Source organism: Zootoca vivipara, chromosome 6 (assembly GCF_963506605.1).
Source record: "Zootoca vivipara chromosome 6, rZooViv1.1, whole genome shotgun sequence".
Taxonomy (NCBI): domain Eukaryota; kingdom Metazoa; phylum Chordata; class Lepidosauria; order Squamata; family Lacertidae; genus Zootoca; species Zootoca vivipara.
This window is the reverse complement of record NC_083281.1, coordinates 6,152,710-6,172,733: the sequence shown is the minus strand read 5'-3', so window position 1 is coordinate 6,172,733 and position 20,024 is coordinate 6,152,710. Positions and strand designations below refer to the sequence as shown.

Here is a 20,024-nt window from a genome sequence, read left to right as displayed (position 1 = left end):
AATTCTACGTTTTTACGTAATCACATAACTGGCATTCATTTGATAAACACCAGAGCAATGGCTTGGCATCCAATATTAGTCCTTCTGGGAGTAGACCCATAGAAACGAAAGAATATTAGTATGAGTATTTACAGTATGTATTGTAAAGAAGGAGTTTTGTTTTCCCAGCTTCCTCATTCAATTCCCACAACAACCCTGAGAGGCAGTGACTAGCCCCCAGCGTTACCAGCGAGCTTCATGGCTGAGCAGGAATTTGAACTCGTCTCCCGTTGTCCTAGTCATGGAATCATAGAGTTGGAAGGGACCCAGAGGATCATCTAGTCCCTGCAATGCAGGAATCTTTGACCTACGACCCGGAGATTAAGAGTTCTGTCCTCTAAAAACTGAGCCATCCCATGCCAACATTTTCCCCTAAGCACGACATCACGCTGGTTCTGAATACAACCAAGGTTTTCCTGTTTGTATTAGCTGCCCAATAGTTCGGACAAAATTTCGTGGTGCAACAGCTGGGGTTCTGGTGCGCTGTGGGCCACGGATGCAAAAACACACCTCTTCGTATTTCTGCAATTTGGTGATGGCCAATAGTTTCTCCGCTGACAAAATGTGACGGGCCGACTGATGTTTTCAACAGTTAAATTGTTCTGAGATACAGTGGTACCTTGGTTCTCAAACGCCAAAAAACCCGGAAGTGAGTGTTCCAGTTTTTGAACGTTTTTCGGAAGCCGAACGTCCGATGCGGCTGTCGGCTATTGTTTCCGGGGCGCCTGCACCAATCAGAAGCTGCGCCTCGGTTTTCGAACATTTCGGAAGTCAAGCAGAGTTCCGGAACGGATCAAGTTTGGCACTTTTGTTTTTGCTTTTATTTTGCGTTTTTTGTTTTTGAGACTTTTCCAGTTCATTTGTTTTTGTGAACCGATTGATCGATTGCGTGACTGCGGAAATGGATAAAAGCCCCCCATCCAAACAATAACTATAATCAGTGCAGGTAAAAAATGTTTTTTTTAACTTTTTTAATTTTTATCATCTACAATACTGCCTTATTTATTTTGTAGTACAGTACATTGATTATTGCTTTCATTTTACGGATCAATGGTCTCGTTAGATAGTAAAATTCATGTTAAACTGCTGTTTCAGGGCTTGTTTTTAAGAATCTGGAACGGATTAATCCGTTTTGCATTGCTTTCCATGAGAAAGCGCGCCTTGGCTTTGGAATGCTTTGGTTTTGGAACGGACTTCCGGAACGGGATAAGTTTGAGAACCAAGGTACCACTGTATTTTGCAGGGAGCAATCTGTAAACGTGACAGAATGCAGGGAGTACGAAACACCCGGGGCAGGAAATGCTCAGCAAACCAATTTAAGTGCAAAGACATTTGGTGGAAGAGGAGAGTCAGGCTTGCTTTGCAAGACGCTTCGCCAGCTGCAGCACCAAATGGAAGGCAAACAGCCACCTTTTGTTGCAAAGGATGAGCCACCCATGACCCCGTCTGGCAAGTTTATTAATGGATTCCAATGCCTCCATCTAACAGCTGGCTTTCCTTGAAATGCAGTGGCTTTTAATGCGCTCTGCCCAGCTTTCTTAGCCAAGGGGCAATTCTATGATTCTACGAATGCTTAAAACGCATTCAGTAATGATGCACTGGGCAAGAGATTTGGGGTATAATATTCAGATGGCAGATTGGGAAAGGAAAGAAATGGAAGACAGACCTGTGCCGGATTTAGGCCCCCACTCTTTTGGGCCCCCAAAAAAGTTTTTAAAAGTTAAAGGAAAAAAACACCTGGATGTCCATTTCCAAAATATAAGATAACAAACAAATAGAATCATAGAATCATAGAGTTGGAAGAGACCACAAGGGCCATCCAGTCCAACCCCCTGCCAAGCAGGAAACACCATCAAAGCATTCTTGACATATGGCTGTCAAGCCTCCGCTTAAAGACCTCCAAAGAAGGAGACTCCACCACACTCCTTGGTAGCAAATTCCACTGCCGAACAGCTCTTACTGTCAGGAAGTTCTTCCTAATGTTTAGGTGGAATCCTCTTTCTTGTAGTTTGAATCCATTGCTCCATGTCCGCTTCTCTGGAGCAGCAGAAAACAACCTTTCTCCCTCCTCTATATGACATCCTTTTATATATTTTGCATTTTTTATAAAATAAAATAAAGCCTACATACTTTTGCGTTTTAATAAAATAAAGCCTACATACTTACCAAGCGGAATGCTCTCCAATCGCAATAACAACAGCAGATTTGAATTCCCCTCGCCCAGAAACATAATTTTAAAGCGTATAGTCCAGCCCCACAGCCTGGGGCCCTAGGTGCCTGAGCACCCATAATATTCCCCATGAATGTGCTGAGCACCCACAAATTTTGGTGCCACGGCCATGGCACCCACGGCCCCGGGCACCCACAGCCGCGGCGGAGCCAAGTCGGCGCTCCTGCCCCACAGCTCCCACATGATGTACAAAACCCGCTTGTTTCTTTGAAGACCGTGACGTAATGGTCCGTTCCCTGCTGAAATCAGAAGCCACCCTCCTATAGCCCGGTCGTGAGTGGCGTGGAAAACACAGCTGTGCCCCACAAATAACCCAGAGATGCATTTTTAAATAAAAGGACACATTCTACTCATGTAAAAACACCAGGCAGGCCCCACAAATAACCCAGAGATGCATTTTAAATAAAAGGACACATTCTATTCATGTAAAAACACCAGGCAGGCCCCACAAATAACCCAGAGATGCATTTTAAATAAAAGGACGCGTTCTACTCATGTGAAAACACGCTGATTCCCAGGCCACCCGGGATAGGGCCGGATCCGGCCCCCAGGCTTTCGTTTGCTTACCCTCTCAAAGTGTCGTGGCCTCTCCGCCTCACTCTGCTGGAGGGCTGCTTGTTCTCGTAGCTGCTTGCAAATCTGTCAGGCTGGAGGTCGCCGTCATGCTGTCCGCTGACAAACTCTTGGTAGAATGCAAGGGACGTGCACCCCAGGAAGAAGCGGGTCACCCACAGGGGTCCCATCATGGGTGCAAGGAAACAGGCCACCAAGACCTTGGGTCCAGCGGGAGGGTCTCTGCAGCCCAACAGCAGGAAATCGGGGCTTCCGTTTCTGAGCTGGGAGGTAGAGATGGAAGGGAAAAGAAATCAGATAAGGTCCCAAACTTCTCAAGCACTTCATGGTCCATGATTTCAGTCATACTTACTACTAAGCATGCCCCCCCCCCCACGAGTTATGTCTTATTAAATTTTCAAAAATTTCACATGTGCATTCCAATGCATACATTTTTTTGCTTTTGTTTCGTCGACTTCCCACCCTGTTTCCCATGGTGTTATTTTTATATTATTATTTCTCCCCCTTTGCTGAACACCCCCTTCTCTCTCTTATACCATAACAATAATACAGTGGTACCTTGGTTCTCAAATGCTTTGGAACTCAAACGCCTTGGTTGCCAAACGCCGAAAACCCGGAAGTAAGCGTTCCGGTTTTCGAACGTTTTCCCGAAGCCGAACATCCAATGCGGCTGTCGGCTATTGTTTCCAGGGCGCCTGCACCATTCAGAAGCCGCGCCTTGGTTTTCAAACATTTTGGAAGTCAAACGGACTTCCGGAACGCATTAAGTTTGGAGCTTTTGTTTTTGCTATTTATTTTGCGTTTTTGTTTTTGAGGCTTTTTCGGTTCATTTGTTTTTGTGACTGTGTGGAACTCATTTCAGCTAATGATGGATGGATGGATGGATTGATTGATTGACTGATTGATCGTGTGACTGCGGAAATGGATAAACACATAAACCCATCCAAACAAGGACTATCATCAGTGTAGGTAAGAATTTTTTTTAAATCATTTACAATTTGTTGTCTAGTCGTTTAGTCGTGTCCGACTCTTCGTGACCCCAGGGACCAGAACACGCCAGGCACTCCTGTCTTGCACTGCCTCCCGCAGTTTGGTCAGACTCATGTTTGTAGCTTCGAGAACACTGTCCAACCATCTTGTCCTCTGTCGTCCCCTTCTCCTAGTGCCCTCAATCTTTCCCAACATCAGGGTCTTTTCCAAGGATTCTTCTCTTCTCATGAGGTGGCCAAAGTCTTGGAGCCTCAGCTTCACGATCTGTCCTTCCAGGGAGCACTCAGGGCTGATTTCCTTCAGAATGGATCCTTTATAATACTTTCTTATTTATTTTACAGTACAGTACATTGATTGTTGCTTTCATTTTATGGATCCATGGTCTTGTTAGATAGTAAAATTCATGTTAAACTGCTGTTTTAGGCATTGTTTTTTTAAAGTCTGGAACGGATTAATCTGTTTTGCGTTACTTTCTATGGGAAAGTGCACCTTGGTTTTGGAACGCTTTGGTTTTGGAACGGACTTCCAGAAGTTTGAATGCTGTTTGCAAATTCATCATGCTATAATATTTCCTTCAATAGTCCCACAAAAGGCTTCCATTCTTCCATGAAACAATCATCATTAGGGTCTCTTGTTTTAGCCGTTAACTTTGCCGATGTTGAAATATTCAGAGTCAAATATATGCGTTAAATCACTATTATTTCACTTTGAGCAGCTATGGCCTCCCCTGGGAACTGTAGTTTGTTAGGGGGGTGTCGAAAACTACAATTCCCAGTGTGGCTTAACAGTCAATCCCTCTTCCCATGGAACTCTGGGAATTCTAGCTCTGATGGGGAATAGAAGTCTCCTCTCAGCACTTTTAACAGACTACAGGTCCCAGAATTCTTTGAGGGGAAGCCATGGCTGTTTAAAGTGGCATTGTAGTGCTTTAAATATATGGTGTTGCTGTGGCCTTTGTCTTATTTAAATAACTGGCTTTGGTTTGGAAGTGGAGCTCAGAGAAGAGGAATCCGTCCCTGTTGCCTATAATTTTTTTATTTCAATCCAAATCTTGTACAATGCACGTATTTCCCTCTTGGCAGTTCCTTAATCATGCACATCTGCGCATCGATAAACACACCGCGGGAAAGAGAGAGGAATGTTGACGTGAATCAATATACAATTCGGTTCCGTGTTGATAAAATCGCTGGCAAAAATACGCAACAGCCTGGTTCACGCGATGCATGGTTCATTATGGTTTAATAAACCACAGTTTATAGGGACCCAGGTGGCGCTGTGGGTTAAACCACAGAGTCTAAGGCTTGGTGATCAGAAGGTCGGCGGTTCGAATCCCTGCAACAGGGTGAGCTCCCGTTGCTCGGTCGCAGCTCCTGCCCACCTACGTAGCAGTTCAAAAGCACATCAAAGTGCAAGTAGATAAATAGGGACCGCTCCGGCGGGAAGGTAAACAGCGTTTCCGTGTGCTGCTCTGGTTCGCCAGAAGCAGCTTTGTCATGCTGGCCACATGACCCGGAAGCTCTCTGCAGACAAACGCCGGCTCCCTCGGCCTATAGAGCGAGATGAGCACTGCAACCCCAGAGTTGGACACGACTGGACCTGATGGTCAGGGACCCCTTTACCTTTACCTTTTTTTAAACCACAGTTTAGGGCACTGGCAGAACAAGGTGGTGGCGGGGGGCGGGCTGCACTGGCTGTCACGTGGGGGGTGACATCACAGCAGCCCCCCACCCCCGGGATGCTCACTGCTCACCGCGCACGCCCCGGGATGCACGCCATGCCCCCTGCAGGTGGTGCACCACGCCCCTGGGATGCGTGCCAGCTACGTCCCTGGATGTACGCCACTCCCAGTGCAGGGGCAGGTAGCTTCGCCACTGGTTTAGGGCAGGGGTTTTCAACTCTTGTGCAATAGCACCCTGGGGTGCCTTGAATGATGGTCAGAGGTATTCTGTGCAAAACTGGCCTCTGCCCCTCCCCCCTTCCCTCCCTCCTCTGATGCCCTCTGGCGTCTCTTCTTCCCAAAGGCTTGCATGGCTGTTTGTTGCAGCAGCCCTGGCTACAAGCTCCCCAGGCGAATAGTGCCTCTGGGGCTGGCCAGGGGGTGCTGGGTGCCAGGGGCTGAGGTGGCCTCGGAGGGAGGAAGGAAGGAAGCGGGCGAGGGAGCCCAGCCAGACCGCCAGACCGCCAGCCCTTGCTGTTGGGAATGGGCAGGCAAGTCCCAGGGCCATGTGGGGCAGTGTGAAGAGGCACCTCTCTTTGGGTCAGGACGGGCAGCTCAGAGACCAGGGACGGCGGCAGTGGCTGCCCAGAGGACTCCCAAGGAGAGGGGAGAGGAGGCTGGGGAAAACGCTCCACAAAGGAGATAATAATAATAATAATAATAATAATAATAATAATAATAATAATAATAATTTTATTTATACCCTGCCCACCTGGCTGGGTTTCCCCAGCCACTCTGGGCGGCTTCCAACAGAAGTATTAAAATACAATAATTTATTAAACATTGAAAGCTTCCCTAAACAGGGCTGCCTTCAGATAGAATCATAGAATTGGAAGAGACCACAAGGGCCATCCAGTCCAACCCCCTGCCAAGCAGGAAACACCATCAAAGCATTCCTGACAGATGGCTGTCAAGCCTCCGCTTAAAGACCTCCAAAGAAGGAGACTCCACCACACTCCTTGGCAGCAAATTCCACTGTCTCTTACTGTCAGGAAGTTCTTCCTAATGTTTAGGTGGAATCTTCTTTCTTGTAGTTTGAATCCATTGCTCCATGCCCGCTTCTCTGGAGCAGCAGAAAACAACCTTTCTCCCTCCTCTATATGGCATCCTTTTATATATTTGAACATGGCTATAATATCACCCCTTAATCTTCTCTTTTCCAGGCTAAACATACCCAGCTCCCTAAGCCGTTCCTCATAAGGCATCGTTTCCAGGCCTTTGACCATTTTGGTTGCCCTCTTCTGGACACGTTCCAGCTTGTCAGTATCCTTCTTGAACTGTGGTGCCCAGAACTGGACACAGTACTCCAGGTGAGGTCTGACCAGAGCAGAATACAGTGGTACTATTACTTCCCTTGATCTAGACACTATACTCCTATTGATGCAGCCCAGAATTGCATTGGCTTTTTTAGCTGCTGCATCACACTGCTGACTCATGTCAAGTTTGTGGTCTACCAAGACTCCTAGATCCTTTTCACATGTACTGCTCTCAAGCCAGGTGTCTCCCATCCTGTATTTGTGCCTTTCTTTTCTTTTCGTTTTTGCCCAAGTGTAGTACTTTACATTTCTCCTTGTTAAAATTCATCTTTTTGCTTTGTCCTCTAAAAGTCTGGTAGTCATAGAAATAGCGTAGTTGGTCAAAGGAGCCATGGACCCAAAAAGGTTTAAAACCTCTGGTTTATGGTTACGTGGGAACCTTGCTCCAGCAGCTTAACCATGGTTTGCTTCCTGCTAGCACATCACATTCTGAAACCATGGTTTATTGCCTGCTTGCAAACCTCGGCTTAGTTTAACTATGGTGTAGTCACCCCACCCAAGTTGCTACAGAATCCTAATCTGGAAATGAAAGCAAACTTTGGGGGAACCAGCCACGGTTTGCTTGACTGTCTGTGCGACAAGTCCTGGTTAGCTTGTTGTTGTTGTTGTTTTTAACAAACCATAGTTTAGCGTGAACTAGGCCTGAATATTGATTTGATGGTCCGTGTACGGTTGTAACAAGATGGTTTGAGGCAGGCATCCCCAAACTTCGACCCTCCAGATGTTTTGGACTACAGTTCCCATCTTCCCCGACCACTGGTCCTGCTAGCTAAGGATCATGGGAGTTGTAGGCCAAAACATCTGGAGGGCCACAGTTTGGGGGTGCCTGGTTTGAGGGCATGGTGTTTTGGCAGAGTGTGGGAGCATATATGCACACCAGCTCAATGCCGCACAAAGAGGTCTCATTGCATTCAGAAAAAAGAGTCATAGAAGAGTTGAAAGGGAACTCAGGGGTCATCTAGTCCAACCCCCCTGCACATAGGAGCACATCAATGCGCATGACTGCACATCAGTCATGTGGAAGGGGAAAGAAGCAAAGGAACAGAAGCCTATAGCAAACAACCCATACTCTGATTGTGAGATTAATTTTTGACATTGAAATCAAGGGCTGCAAGAGGGAGCAAGACTCATGCTTTATATTCAGGGGGAAAGACCCTAGCTAGGGAATTTTGCAAATCTGCCAGTTTGGGTTTCGTTCTGTTTCTCATTCGCCCAGCCTTAAATTCAGTTTAGATTTCTACAATCTCTACATTAGTTTATGGTTTGTTTTTCTATTATTATTATTATTATTATTATTATTATTATTATTATTATTATTATTATTATTATTATTAACATCCTCATGAAAACGTATCAGCGTTTTTTGTTGTGAATTATTACTATCAGGGACAGCCTGAAGCTCAGCTTTGCATACAGAAGACTCCTGGCATTTCCAAGTGCAGAATGTCCCCTATTTGCATCCCTGGAGAGCTGCTGCCAGACAGAGCAGACAATATGGAGCTAGGTGGACAAATACTTCAAGCTGTTCTAAAGCAACTCCCTATGTGCCTGGGTTTAAGCACCCAGCCTAGTGTTTTCCTGTGACATGGACCACCCCCTCTTGAGCTTGCATTCCAGCTGGAAAGCTCTTTGTTATTCCACCTGAAGACCACCCAGCAAGTTTACAACCTGGATGGCATCCGAAACAAAAGGCGTCTCAAGCCCCTTAGAGTCTTCGTCTACAATCCTCCGCATGGTTGGGATGGCTGAGAAACTCGATTCAGATTGCAATTACAGGCAAACAGACTATAATTTGCACTTTCCGAAACAATGCACAGACCCAAAGGTTGCTAGCCTTTGAAAATTCGCAGTTTTCTGAATTTTGCAATGCACTTCTCTAGTCAAGTAATGTGTACAGCAATGCTTAGAAATGCAGCTACTTGCATTAATAACATAATTGCAATGATGCACTATAACCAGGAGAAAAGTCTTTGCAAAAGAGTGCATTTTAGTAGCAATGTTGCTAGAGGGGTGCTAGGGTTTTATGAGGACTTAAAAAAAATAGTTTGCAGACTGATGTGGAACTAGGGTTGCCACATTTCAAAAAACTGAAAATCCAGACACAAAAGTCTAGATTTCCAACTTGAGTTGCCATACGCCCGGGTTTTCCCTGACCTTTCAGCGATTTCCACCCGGAGACTGTTTCCGACTGCCGTATTCCGGCTGTGCCCCAGAAATTCCAGACATATGGCAGCTCTAACAAAGTGTGGAGAAATGAGAAACAGAGAAAAGCTGAAATTGAGAGATTCGCCTATTCCTACCTGGGTGGAAGCCCTCAATTAACTCCATGGATCAAACATCTAGGAATTTGATTATTACCCTCCTCCTCCTCCTCCTCCTCCTCCTCCTCCTCCTCCTCCTCCTCATTATTTATTAAATTTCATATAATAGAATCATGGAATCATAGAGTTGGAAGAGACCACAAGGACCATCCAGTCCAACCCCCTGCCAAGCAGGAAACACCATCAAAGCATTCCTGACAGATGGCCGTCAAGCCTCTGCTTAAAGACCTCCAAAGAAGGAGACTCCAACCACACTTCTTGGCAGCAAATTCCACTGTCAAACAGCTCTTACTGTCAGGAAGTTCTTCCTAATATTTAGGTGGAATCTTCTTGTAGTTTGAATCCATTGCTCCATGTCTGCTTCTCTGGAGCAGCAGAAAACAACCTTTCTCCCTCCTCTATATGACATCCTTTTATATATTTGAACATGGCTATCATATCACCCCTTGACCTTCTCTTCTCCAGGCTAAACATACCCAGCTCCCTAAGCCGTTCCTCATAAAGCATCGTTTCCAGGCCTTTGACCATTTTGGTTGCCCTCTTCTGGACACGTTCCAGTTTGTCAGTATCCTTCTTGAACTGTGGTGCCCAGAACTGAAATTTATTGGCCACATTTTAACCAAGGACACTCAAAGCAACTTACGATACTTATGCAATCAGAAACATGCATTGAAACGGACGTAAAAGAAAAAACCAACTTGTTCATATTTTTTCAAAAGTCCAAATTGGAACATTCCATCCACTCAGAGGAGGCCGCAGACACTTAAAAGCCAAAAGTCTGGTTATAGAAGAAAGTTTTCACCTGCCACCCAAAGACATCATAGAATCGTAGAGTTGGAAAGGACCCCAAGGGCAGTGGCGTAGGAAGTTGCTCGGGCACCCAAAGTGGCAAACATGACGTGCACCCGGGGGTGTGGCGGGGCTACGTAGAGCACATGAGCAGCATCGCTATGTATGGCATATCTGTCACTACGTACGACACATGTTTCGCTACGTAGCGATGCTGTGCATGTGCGCTATATAGCGGGGTGTCGGCACCGCCGCTCGTGCTGCCCCCCAAACGACGGAGCTAGGAACGGGCCGCCCCCTCCGCTCCCCCCTTCCTACGCCCCTGCCCAAGGGTCATTTAGCATAACCTCCAACATTTCCCCGAAAATAGGGATATCCTATTCCATTTTAATAACAATAATAAATTTATTATTTATACCCCGCCGATCTGACTGGGTTATCCTGGCCACTCTGGGTAGCTTCCAACATATATAGAAACATAATAAAACATTAAACATTTCAAAAAAAAACTTCCCTATACAGGATTGCTTTCAGACGGCTCGCCAAGGGTCCAATAACTCCACCCCCTCCAACATTTCTCCAATGAAAATAGGGGTGTCCTAAGGAAAAATGCGTGGGACACGGGTGGCGATGTGGGTTAAGCCACAGAGCCTAGGGCTTGCCGATCAGAAGGTCGGCGGTTCGAATCCCCGCGATGGGGTGAGCTCCCGTTGCTCGGTCCCAGCTTCTGCCAACCTAGCAGTTCGAAAGCACGTCAAAGTGCAAGTAGATAAATACCGGTAGGTGCCGCTCCGGCGGGTAAACAGCGTTTCCGTGCGCTGCTCTGGTTCACCAGAAGCAGCTTAGTCCTGCTGGCCACATGACCCGGAAGCTGTCTGCGGACAAACGCCGGCTCCCTCGGCGTACAGAGCGAAATGAGTGTGCACCCCCAGAGTCATTCACGACTGGACCTAACGGTCAGGGGTACGTTTACCTAAGCAAAAAGCGGGATGTTCCGGGATCAAATCAGAAACTGGGACGGCTTCTATAAATCAGGGATGCCCCTGGAAAATAGGGACACTTAGAGGGTATGTTATTCTCCTTGCAGAAGTGGGGTTTAAACCACTGTGAGGACTGTAGTTTCACGAGGGGAATAGGGGTCTGCTAGCATCCCTTGTGGGATGCGGGTGGCACTGTGGGTTAAACCATAGAACCTAGGGCTTGCCGATCAGAAGTTCGTCGGTTCGAATCCCCGCGACGGGGTGAGCTCCCGTTGCTCGGTCCTAGCTCCTGCCAACCTAGCAGTTCGAAAGCACGCCCAAAATGCAAGTAGATAAATAGGTACTGTTCCGGCGGGAAGGTAAATGACTTCCATGTGCTGCTCTGGTTTGCCAGAAGCGGCTTGGTCATGACCTGGAAGCTGTACGCCGGCTCCCTCGGCCAATAGAGCGAGATGAGCGCCGCAACCCCAGAGTCGGTCACGACGACCTAAGGCATTCCTGTCTTCCACTGCCGCCCACAGTTTGGTCAGACTCATGTTGGTAGCTTCAAAAACACTGTCCAACCATCTCGTCCTCTGTCGTCCCCTTCTCCTTCTGCCCACCATCTTTCCCAGCATCAGGGTCTTTTCCAGGGAGTCTTCTCTTCTCATGAGGTGGCCAAAGTATTGGAGCCTCAGCTTCAGCCAAAGGCGACTATGGGGTTGCGGCGCCCATCTCGCTTTCAGGCCGAAGGAGCCGGAGTTTGTCCACAGACGGCTTTCTGGGTCATGTGACCAGCAGGACTAAACCGCTTCTGGCACAACGGGACACCGTGACAGAAACCAGAGCACACGGAAACGGTGTTTACCTTCCCACCGCAGTGGTACCTATTTATCTACTTGCGCTGGCGTGCTTTCGAACTGCTAGGTTGACAGGAGCTGGGACAGAGCAACAGGAGCTCACCCCGTCACGGGGATTAGAACCGCCGACCTTCCGATTGGCAAGCCCAAGAGGCTAGGTGGTTTAGACCACAGCGCCACCCGCATCCCCCTCTTAAATGGATCTCATCAGGCGCTCTCAGTCACATGGGACCACTATCACAGTCAAACGCATTTTTGAGAAGCTCTGGTTATCTGCTCAAGACATGCCTGCCCTTTCCCTCTTCCCAATTTGGGCAACCGTAGTAAACATCTCCGGTTTATCTTGCTCTGGAATCCCTTTGAGGTCATGACGCGCCCCCCTGAATTGGGATTAACGTGATGGGGAGCATGGAAGAGTGCCCTTAAGAAGAAGGGAAACGAAAAATGAATGGGCATTCCAGTCAATCAGCGCAGCTCTGGCTCGGCTGGATTCCCAAGGAAAGGAAATGGGAGAGGGGCTTAGTGCCCAGATCTCAGCGAGACAGAGACCCCGACAGAGATGGCGTGAGGCATGGGGAAGGGGGTTGCCTGTGAAGGCAGAACGGCACAGATCTGACCTGGGGGGAGCCGGTCAGGATACCCTCCTCAGCTGATTTCAGAGTGGCTCGTTTTCACTAAACTGGGAAGGGTAGCTGATGCCGCAGAAACCAGAATCAGAATTCAAGGTGACCTTCAAGAATGACAAATGTCAGAGTTTACACTTAAACAGAAAAAAAACCAGCTGCGCGGATATAAAATTGGGGACACCTGACTTTCTAGCAGTACATGTTGAAAGGATCTGGGGGTCTTGGAGGACCACGAGCTTAACATGAGTCCACAGTGTGATGCAGCAGCAAAAAAAACCTAATGTTATTCTAGGGGGCATCAACAGAAGTCTAGTGTCCAGATCAAGGGAAGTCAAAGTCCCCCTCTATTCTGCCTTGCTCAGATCACACCTGGAATGCCATGTCCAATTCTGGGCATCACAATTTAAGAAGGATGTTGACAAGCTGGAAGGTGTGCAGAGGAGGGCGACCGAGATGATCAAGGGCCTGGAAACCAAGCCTGATGAGGAACAGTTGAAGGAGCTGGGGGTGTTTGGCCTGGAAAAGAGGAGACTGAGAGGAGATATGAGAGCCATCTCCAAGTATCTACAGGAGTGCCACATGGAAGATGGAGCAAGCTTGTTTCCTCCTGGTCTGGATGGGAGCAGGACTCGAACCCATGGCTTCAAGTTACATGAAAGAAGATTCCGGATCAACATCAGGAAGAGCTTTCTGATGGTAAGAGCTGTTCAACAGTGGAACAGACTTCCTCGGACGATGGCGGAAATGGGGGTTTCTGCATTGCAGGTTGTTCTAAATGACCCTTGTACTAGACACCCCTTGGGGTCTCTCTTAAGCCAAGAGAGGGAGAGAAAGATTAACTACCCTCAGTGTGGTATAGAAAGCCCAGTGGCTTGACTGTACCCATGGAAGAAGGCAGCCTGCTTTGTTTCCTTGCAATGATAAAACAGACTATAGTTTCTCTTGCAAACAAAAAACAGTACATTTAATCATCACAACAACCCTGTGAGGTGGGCTTCATGATGTAGGGGGGTCGCTTTTCCCAAACCAAGAATTTTCTGGACCTTTCCCCAAGCCGTTAATTTTTCGGGGGGGGGGGGAGGGGGGAATCCATGTCATAAGTAACAAGGAATGGGTTCCAACTGCACAAACAATAACACACCAAGTTTTTTTTCCTCCCCATAGCTTTTAGCTTTGTTTACAAAATGCAAGTAAAGTAAACATGCTAAATTAGATCGCTCTCTAGGCCATCAGAGAAATGTCTCAATGCAAGCTGAATTCCCCCAATGCTAATTGCCCAGACAAAAATCTAATTCAGCTTTTTTTGGGATGGGGAGAATCCACATCATTGGGCAAATTAGACTACTTTGAGAGCCTGACTCACATATGATCATCTAGCGAGTTCCATACCTATGTGAAAATTTGAACCCAGGCCCTCGCCTACTGCCCTAGCTACTGTCTGTCTCAGAGCTGCAAGGTTTCTGCATAAAAAATCTGAGTTAATTCAAGATTGCGCAAGTGAGCCAAATCCTGTGTAAAGGAAGGTAAAGGGATGGGAGTGCCTTTGCCAAGACGAAGGTCACGTGGTCCCCCAAAAAGTTGGTTATATTGTTTATGTATTGCTGAAGACAGGAGTGCCTGGCGTGCTATGGTCCATGGGGTCACAAAGAGTCGGACACAACTAAACGACAACAACAATTGCTGCCACTGCAGCCAGAATTCTGTATGCGCAGAAATGGGAAGTAGTTGAAATGAAAGAGGACTTTAGAACGATTGGACTACAGTAGTACCTCGGAAGTTGGACGGAATCTGTTCCAGAAGTCCATTCGACTTCCAAAATGTTCGGAAACCAAGGTGCGGCTTCTGATTGGCTGCAGGAAGCTCCTGCAGCCATTCAGAAGCCATGGAAGCCCCGTCAGATGTTCGGGTTCCAAAGAACGTTTGCAAACCGGAACACTCACTTCCAGGTTTGCGGCATTCGGGAGCCAAAATGTCCGACTCGCAAGGCGTTTGGGGGATCCAAGGTATGACTGTATAAGGAGATGGCAAAACTGACAGCAAAAATAAGAGACCCAAAAGACGGAATGTTTGCGAAAAAGTGGAGACCCTTTTCGGGTTATCTGAGAAAATATTACAGTCAAATGAAACCGCAGGCAGTGCTGGAAATATAAGCAAAGGAATGAGAATGATGAAGTTGAGGTGTGTACAATTCAAGCAGTCATTGCACATGCCCAGATGGTTTGGCGAATTGGCATTTGACACAAGGAAAGAAATCAGGGAATGGGCATCCGAGTTTGCAGTGTTTGGGAGCCGATTTGTTCGGGAGCCAAGGCATTCAAGATCCAAGGTACGACTGTAATTTGATTTATTAGGTCTTCAGAGAACGAATGGTATAGACATTTAACTAATAATAATAATAATAATAATAATAATAATAATAATAATGTCCCAGGGCAGGCCGCAGCAATTTACAGGTACAACATTCAAACGGTTTAAAACAAAATATAGTCACAGGAAGGGGGTGTTTTTCTGCAAATACATATATATTTCAGGTATATACAGACTAAATAAGTGCATCTTTAGTATGCAATGAAAACTATACAACGAAGTTGCCACAGCACACTCCTCCCATAGCTGCCAAGTTATCCCTTTTTTACAGGGATTTTCCCTTATGCTGAATAGGCTTCCTCGCGAGAAAAGCGAAAACTTGGCAGCTATGCACTCCTCCAAACTTCTGATGGTGGCAGAACTACCAAATGTTTGTCTCTGCTCCACTTCGGATCTTAATACCCAAGGAACATCTGTTTGGGAAGGAGGTAGCCTCTCAGATATTTGGGTCCTAATTCATAGAACCATCACATAATTGTGGAGTTGGAAGGAAACCCCCCAAGGGGTCATCTAGTCCAATCCCCTGCAATGCAGGAAGTCATTGAGTTTAGCTGGAAACACTAGCATGAAACTCCCTGAATTGGGCCCAGAAACAAACTGAGCACCTTGCTCCGAGGAAGAGGGCAGCCCGTGTTCTGAGACGAAGGGGAAATAAAATCCCTCAGGCCCATAGCAGCGTCTCACACGGATGAGCAGAAATAGCGAGAGCCGAGTTCAAATCTCACCTCTGGTCATGAACTCAGCATAAAGCAGCTTTCAGCAAATACTCTTGTCCATCTCCTGTATCATGTAGGAATGGTTATTAGGCTACTTTACAGGGCTGTTTGTAAGGGATCCTGAGAGCCAGAGCAGCGTCCGACTGGTCTGCGCAGCCATGACACTAGTCCATATGCTACCTCTCTGCCTCCTCTCTGCTTTCCCAGGGATTCTATTACTGGCCCGCCTTGCAGGGTCATTGTAAAGATTCTACGAAGCACTTTGAATATTCAAGACGGGTCTGTTCTTAGATGTGCTGCATGCAGTGATTGGGGCCTGGCCCAAATGCCTTTACATGTAGGGAGCCTTATTCTGGCAACTCCATGCTTGAGGCCAGTTCTGTGCAGGCACAAGCACATCTGCCAAATCTTCAACATGCACGAAGGGGCACATAAAAGCACATGAGTGGGGAGCATTGCACTTGAAAGTTCTCCAAGTGGCTCCCAGGAAACTTAGAAATCTGCCTTATATGGCGTCTCTACACAAGTGTTTCCCAAACTTGGGTCTTCAGCTGTTTTTGGACCACAGACCCACCATCCCTGACCCCTGGGCCTGCGAGCTGGGAGGATGGGAGTTGTAGTCCAACAACAGCTGGAGACCCAAGTTTGGGATCAGGGTTTTCCCAAACACTGGTCTACCACACGGACTGGCAGTGGCTGCCCAGGATTTCTCTCACAGCACTGCCCAGAGGATAGAACCCGGTTCCTTCTGGATTTGGGAGGCAGAGCTGGCGGCGAGCCCAACCAGAAGGCAACGGAGGAAGGGTAACGATACTTGTGTCATGTTATTATTTTATCAGGCTGCGTGCTCATGGAACAGATTGTCTGGGAGCGACCTAAGATTCTAGTCCTCATGAGTGATTCAGAAGCTGTCTTAGACCGAGTCAGATTGCTGGTCCTGGTAGTTGCTTTCTAGAGATGCTGGGATCAAATTCAAGACCTCCTGACACACACACACACACACACACCACTGGGCTATGCCCCTCTTCCAGTTTGATCTGCAATGGCACTCCACGCATGGGCGCCTCGTCATGTGCGAATCTCCCCACTCAGACGGTCACCTTGGAATGTGGGGCGCTTGGCGGGCAGAGCAGGAGCACAGGAAGGCCTCGGAGCTACTTTCTCTCCCCACAAACTTTGCTCCGGATGTGCGCCCATTCAATGCCCCTCATCAGAAGCAGGGAACCCCCCCCCGCCATCCTCATCAAACCCCCCAACCTCTCCTCTCCCACGACTCACCAAGAAGAACGCGCCCCCAAAACAAAACTAGTTGATGTTGCAAACCATAGAAGGCAACTCCTCGGGGCCGAGGCCCCCTTTGGTCCTCCCCAATAAAATATTTGAGGGTACGGGGGGGCAGAAAATTAATGGGGATTGCCATTCCAATGGTGTGCGTGCACGATATCATGCAGGGCGGGGCTTAACTGCCCCCCCCCAAAAGAAATATTTTATTCAAGTTGCAAACAGAACAGTTCTCACATATTCAACTCCCCGGGAAGGGGAGGGTGTCACCCATTTTGCAAATCTCTCCCAGCAGCACCGAGGGGGGTAGGCATGCCAGAGGCTCTCAGAGCAACATGTGAGAAAGCTTAAACCCCCCCCCCGCCTTCCTAAAAATGAGCAGGGGGGAGGAAGCATGAAGAGGAACAAAGAGACCCCTTCGGATCTGCCTTGCCCTGCTATGCGCTGCTGCGTTTGTCTGCTCCAGGGCTGGGAGAGGGGATCCGGGGCGATTCGGGGCCACCACGGGGAATGGGGGTGTGGGTGCAGCACCCCCAGAGCAATCTAAGGTAGGCAAGGCATGCAGGAACCCCACGCAAGCGAGCAACACAAACACATGCGCGCACACGCCGGCACAAGAGGTCCCTGCGCAATGAATGGGAGCCGTGCGCCAGGGCGCACGACGAGAGCGTCCAGACGTACTTGCACTGGGGAAGCGGCTGTGTCCCGCCACATCCCAATTCGAAATCTCAGTTTAGGTCTCCGAGATCACGCCCGGATGAGAGAGGACCAAATCTTACCTCCTTGTCAATGGTGCGGGGAGGGAGAGAGGGAGAGAGGGAGGCTGGCTTTAAAAAAATAAAAAATATTGAAACCAGACAGACTCACTCGTGCGATCCGCGACAAGAAGACGGAAAATCCCACTGCGAGCGCGAGGTTTCTTTTTTTGGTGCCCGTGGGAAACTCTTTCGAAGCCCCCTTACACAGTTTTGAGTGGTTGGGGGGTAAGAGAGGAGGGCTTTCGTGTCATTCCCAAAAGGATCCCCCCACTCATCCCCCCCCAAAAAAGTGGAGAGAACGGTATCTCGAAGAGGGGTCTCTTGGGTTGCTAGCCTTCTCCTGGGTGGGATCGGGGAAGAAAGACCATGGCTGAGGAATGTCAGAAGTGAACAAAGAAAACGGGGTGGGGGGGGGCAGAGAGAAGAAGGGAGAGGGGGGGACACAAAGGACGGCGCAGCAAAGAGCTGCAAAGGAAACCCACCCGCCCCATTTGCAAAAGTCACTGGAATAGTTTTCCTGGCGGGTGTCCGTCCCCCCACCCACCCCGCCAACCCTCTAACCAAATCTGGAGCGATGTTTTAAAAAAGAATAGATAGAAGTTTTACAGATACCTTCTTGATCCTAGAATTCCAAAGATGAGCCGTGGATTTCTTTGTTTAAGTTCTGAGCCGGGCAGGAGTGTGGGGGGGTGGGGGAGAGAGGGGGGGAATCACAGCCTTTTTGGAGGAAAGGAGGAGAGAGCATCCAAATCGGGCAGGGGGAGGTCCTTGAAGCTTGAGAAGGGGTTCTGGGGGGGAGGAGGGAGAAGAGGAGGGGGTAGAGAGAGGGAGGAAGGCTGCTGAATTCTTCAGCCAAAAGTTTTTAACTTCAAGGCTGGGAGTAGGCCGGTGGGGGGGGGCATAAGGTGGAAGGGTTTAGCCGGTGGGGAGGGGGGCTTTCAAAAGCAGGGGCTGGGGTCTCCTTGGCACCCTGGTTCTGTTGGGCCTGGAGACCCTGGACAGCCGCCTGCCTCCTTCCCTCCTCCCCCACTTTCCCCTCCCCATGACAGCTTCTCGACTCCAGGCGTGAAAGGCTGTGGGTGGCAGAGGGGAAAAATTAATAACACATCCCTCGACTTCAAAGGGCCTTGCAGTGGGAAGGAGAGAGGGCTTCGCTGGGAATGAATGAAAGAAGAGAGAAAGGCAATTTGGCCTGTCTATTGTTCCCCTTAAATGGGTGGGTACAGGGAAAGTCTGGTGGGCAGCGAAACCCCCACTGCCTGCCTGCGCTCCCAAGGTTGGAGAGGAGGTTTTTCTAAGCAGCTGGAAACTTTTCATGGGCGCCAGCCTCAGGGTTCCACAAAGCTCTTCACCAGGCGGGGCAAAAGCGCTTTGTGAAACCGGGGAGTTTGCGTACTCTGTCGCCGACCTACACAGACTGACATTAAACGATACCTGGTGAAGCAAAGAGCAGGAGCCCTACCTATGAGCTATGATCTGTGTTCCCTAAAAACAAAGCAGTTTTCTAGTCCTCATGGTTCTGAATCAAAGGGCCTAAATGGGAACAGTATGCTAAGTCAGGTCATTGGTTCCATCCAGTTCAGGACTGTCTACGAGGGTTTCCCAAACTTGGGCCTCCAGCTGTTTTCCGATCACAGTTCCCAGCGTCCCTGGTCACTGGTTCTGCTAGCTAGGGATGATGGGACTTATAGAAGTTCCCCAAAACAGCTGGAGACCTGAGTTTGGGAAACCTTTGTCTACGACAACTGGCACAACAATGCTGTAGGATTGAGTGTTAGAGGCCGAGGGAAACACCAAATTTCAGCTGCATTGCCTGTGGCATAGCATGGGTTGCCAGTGCCTATTTGGGAAAGGGGCATGGCGGGGGGCGGGGGGACCAGGACCGGACTCCACCTGCCCAGCCAGGCCCCTCCACCTGCACCAGCCGTAGCATGCCCCCAGGAAACTCCACCATTCCTGCCCAGGAGCCAGCTTTGGCTGAGATTCCGCCATTGCAGGGGGGTTGGACTAGAGGACTCTTGGGTGCCCCTTCCAACTCTGCGATTCTATGATGGGAGGAAAATCCGATACCGTTTGCATGTAAAGGCAAACCTGCTTGCACTTTCTAAAACCCCACGTGAACAGAAATTCAGCCTTCCCCCCCCCCATTTCAAATTCCCCCTTTCCCGAATTTTGCAATTCAAATCTCAAAGCCAAGCAGTGTGTCCCTAATTTGCAGAAAGGTGTGGAAATGTCGAGGCCACAATCCCTGAGAGAAATCCTGAAATGGACATATTTGCCTGAACATGTAGATGGCAGAATAGTACAATCATTTGCTTTGCCACATGGGGAGAAAGAGTTTGTTTTTTGGGGGGAAGCTTGGAGCAAAGGAAACGTTTGTGTTCGGGCTCCCCTCTTTGCTAGACACAGTTGGGCAGGTGGAAGGCAGCCCAGGCTCTTGCATGCTCTCAGCCGCAGCCCCAAATCCCCTGCTTCCTGAAAG

General features: G+C 48.5%; 1 protein-coding gene across 1 annotated transcript in view; it reads right to left on the bottom strand.

Annotated features, from left to right (window-relative positions):
* The window catches only part of FBN3 (fibrillin 3), a 157,704-nt gene extending 139,490 nt beyond the window's left edge, over window positions 1-18,214 (bottom strand). Inside the window, exons 1-2 of the mRNA XM_060275350.1 lie at window positions 18,155-18,214; window positions 2,837-3,105 (exon numbers count right to left, since the gene is read on the bottom strand). Coding sequence (XP_060131333.1) covers window positions 2,837-3,015 — 179 coding nt within the window. The 5' untranslated portion in view covers window positions 3,016-3,105; window positions 18,155-18,214. The remainder of the gene's footprint in view (window positions 1-2,836; window positions 3,106-18,154) is intronic.
* Between the last annotated feature and the right edge of the window lie 1,810 nt (window positions 18,215-20,024).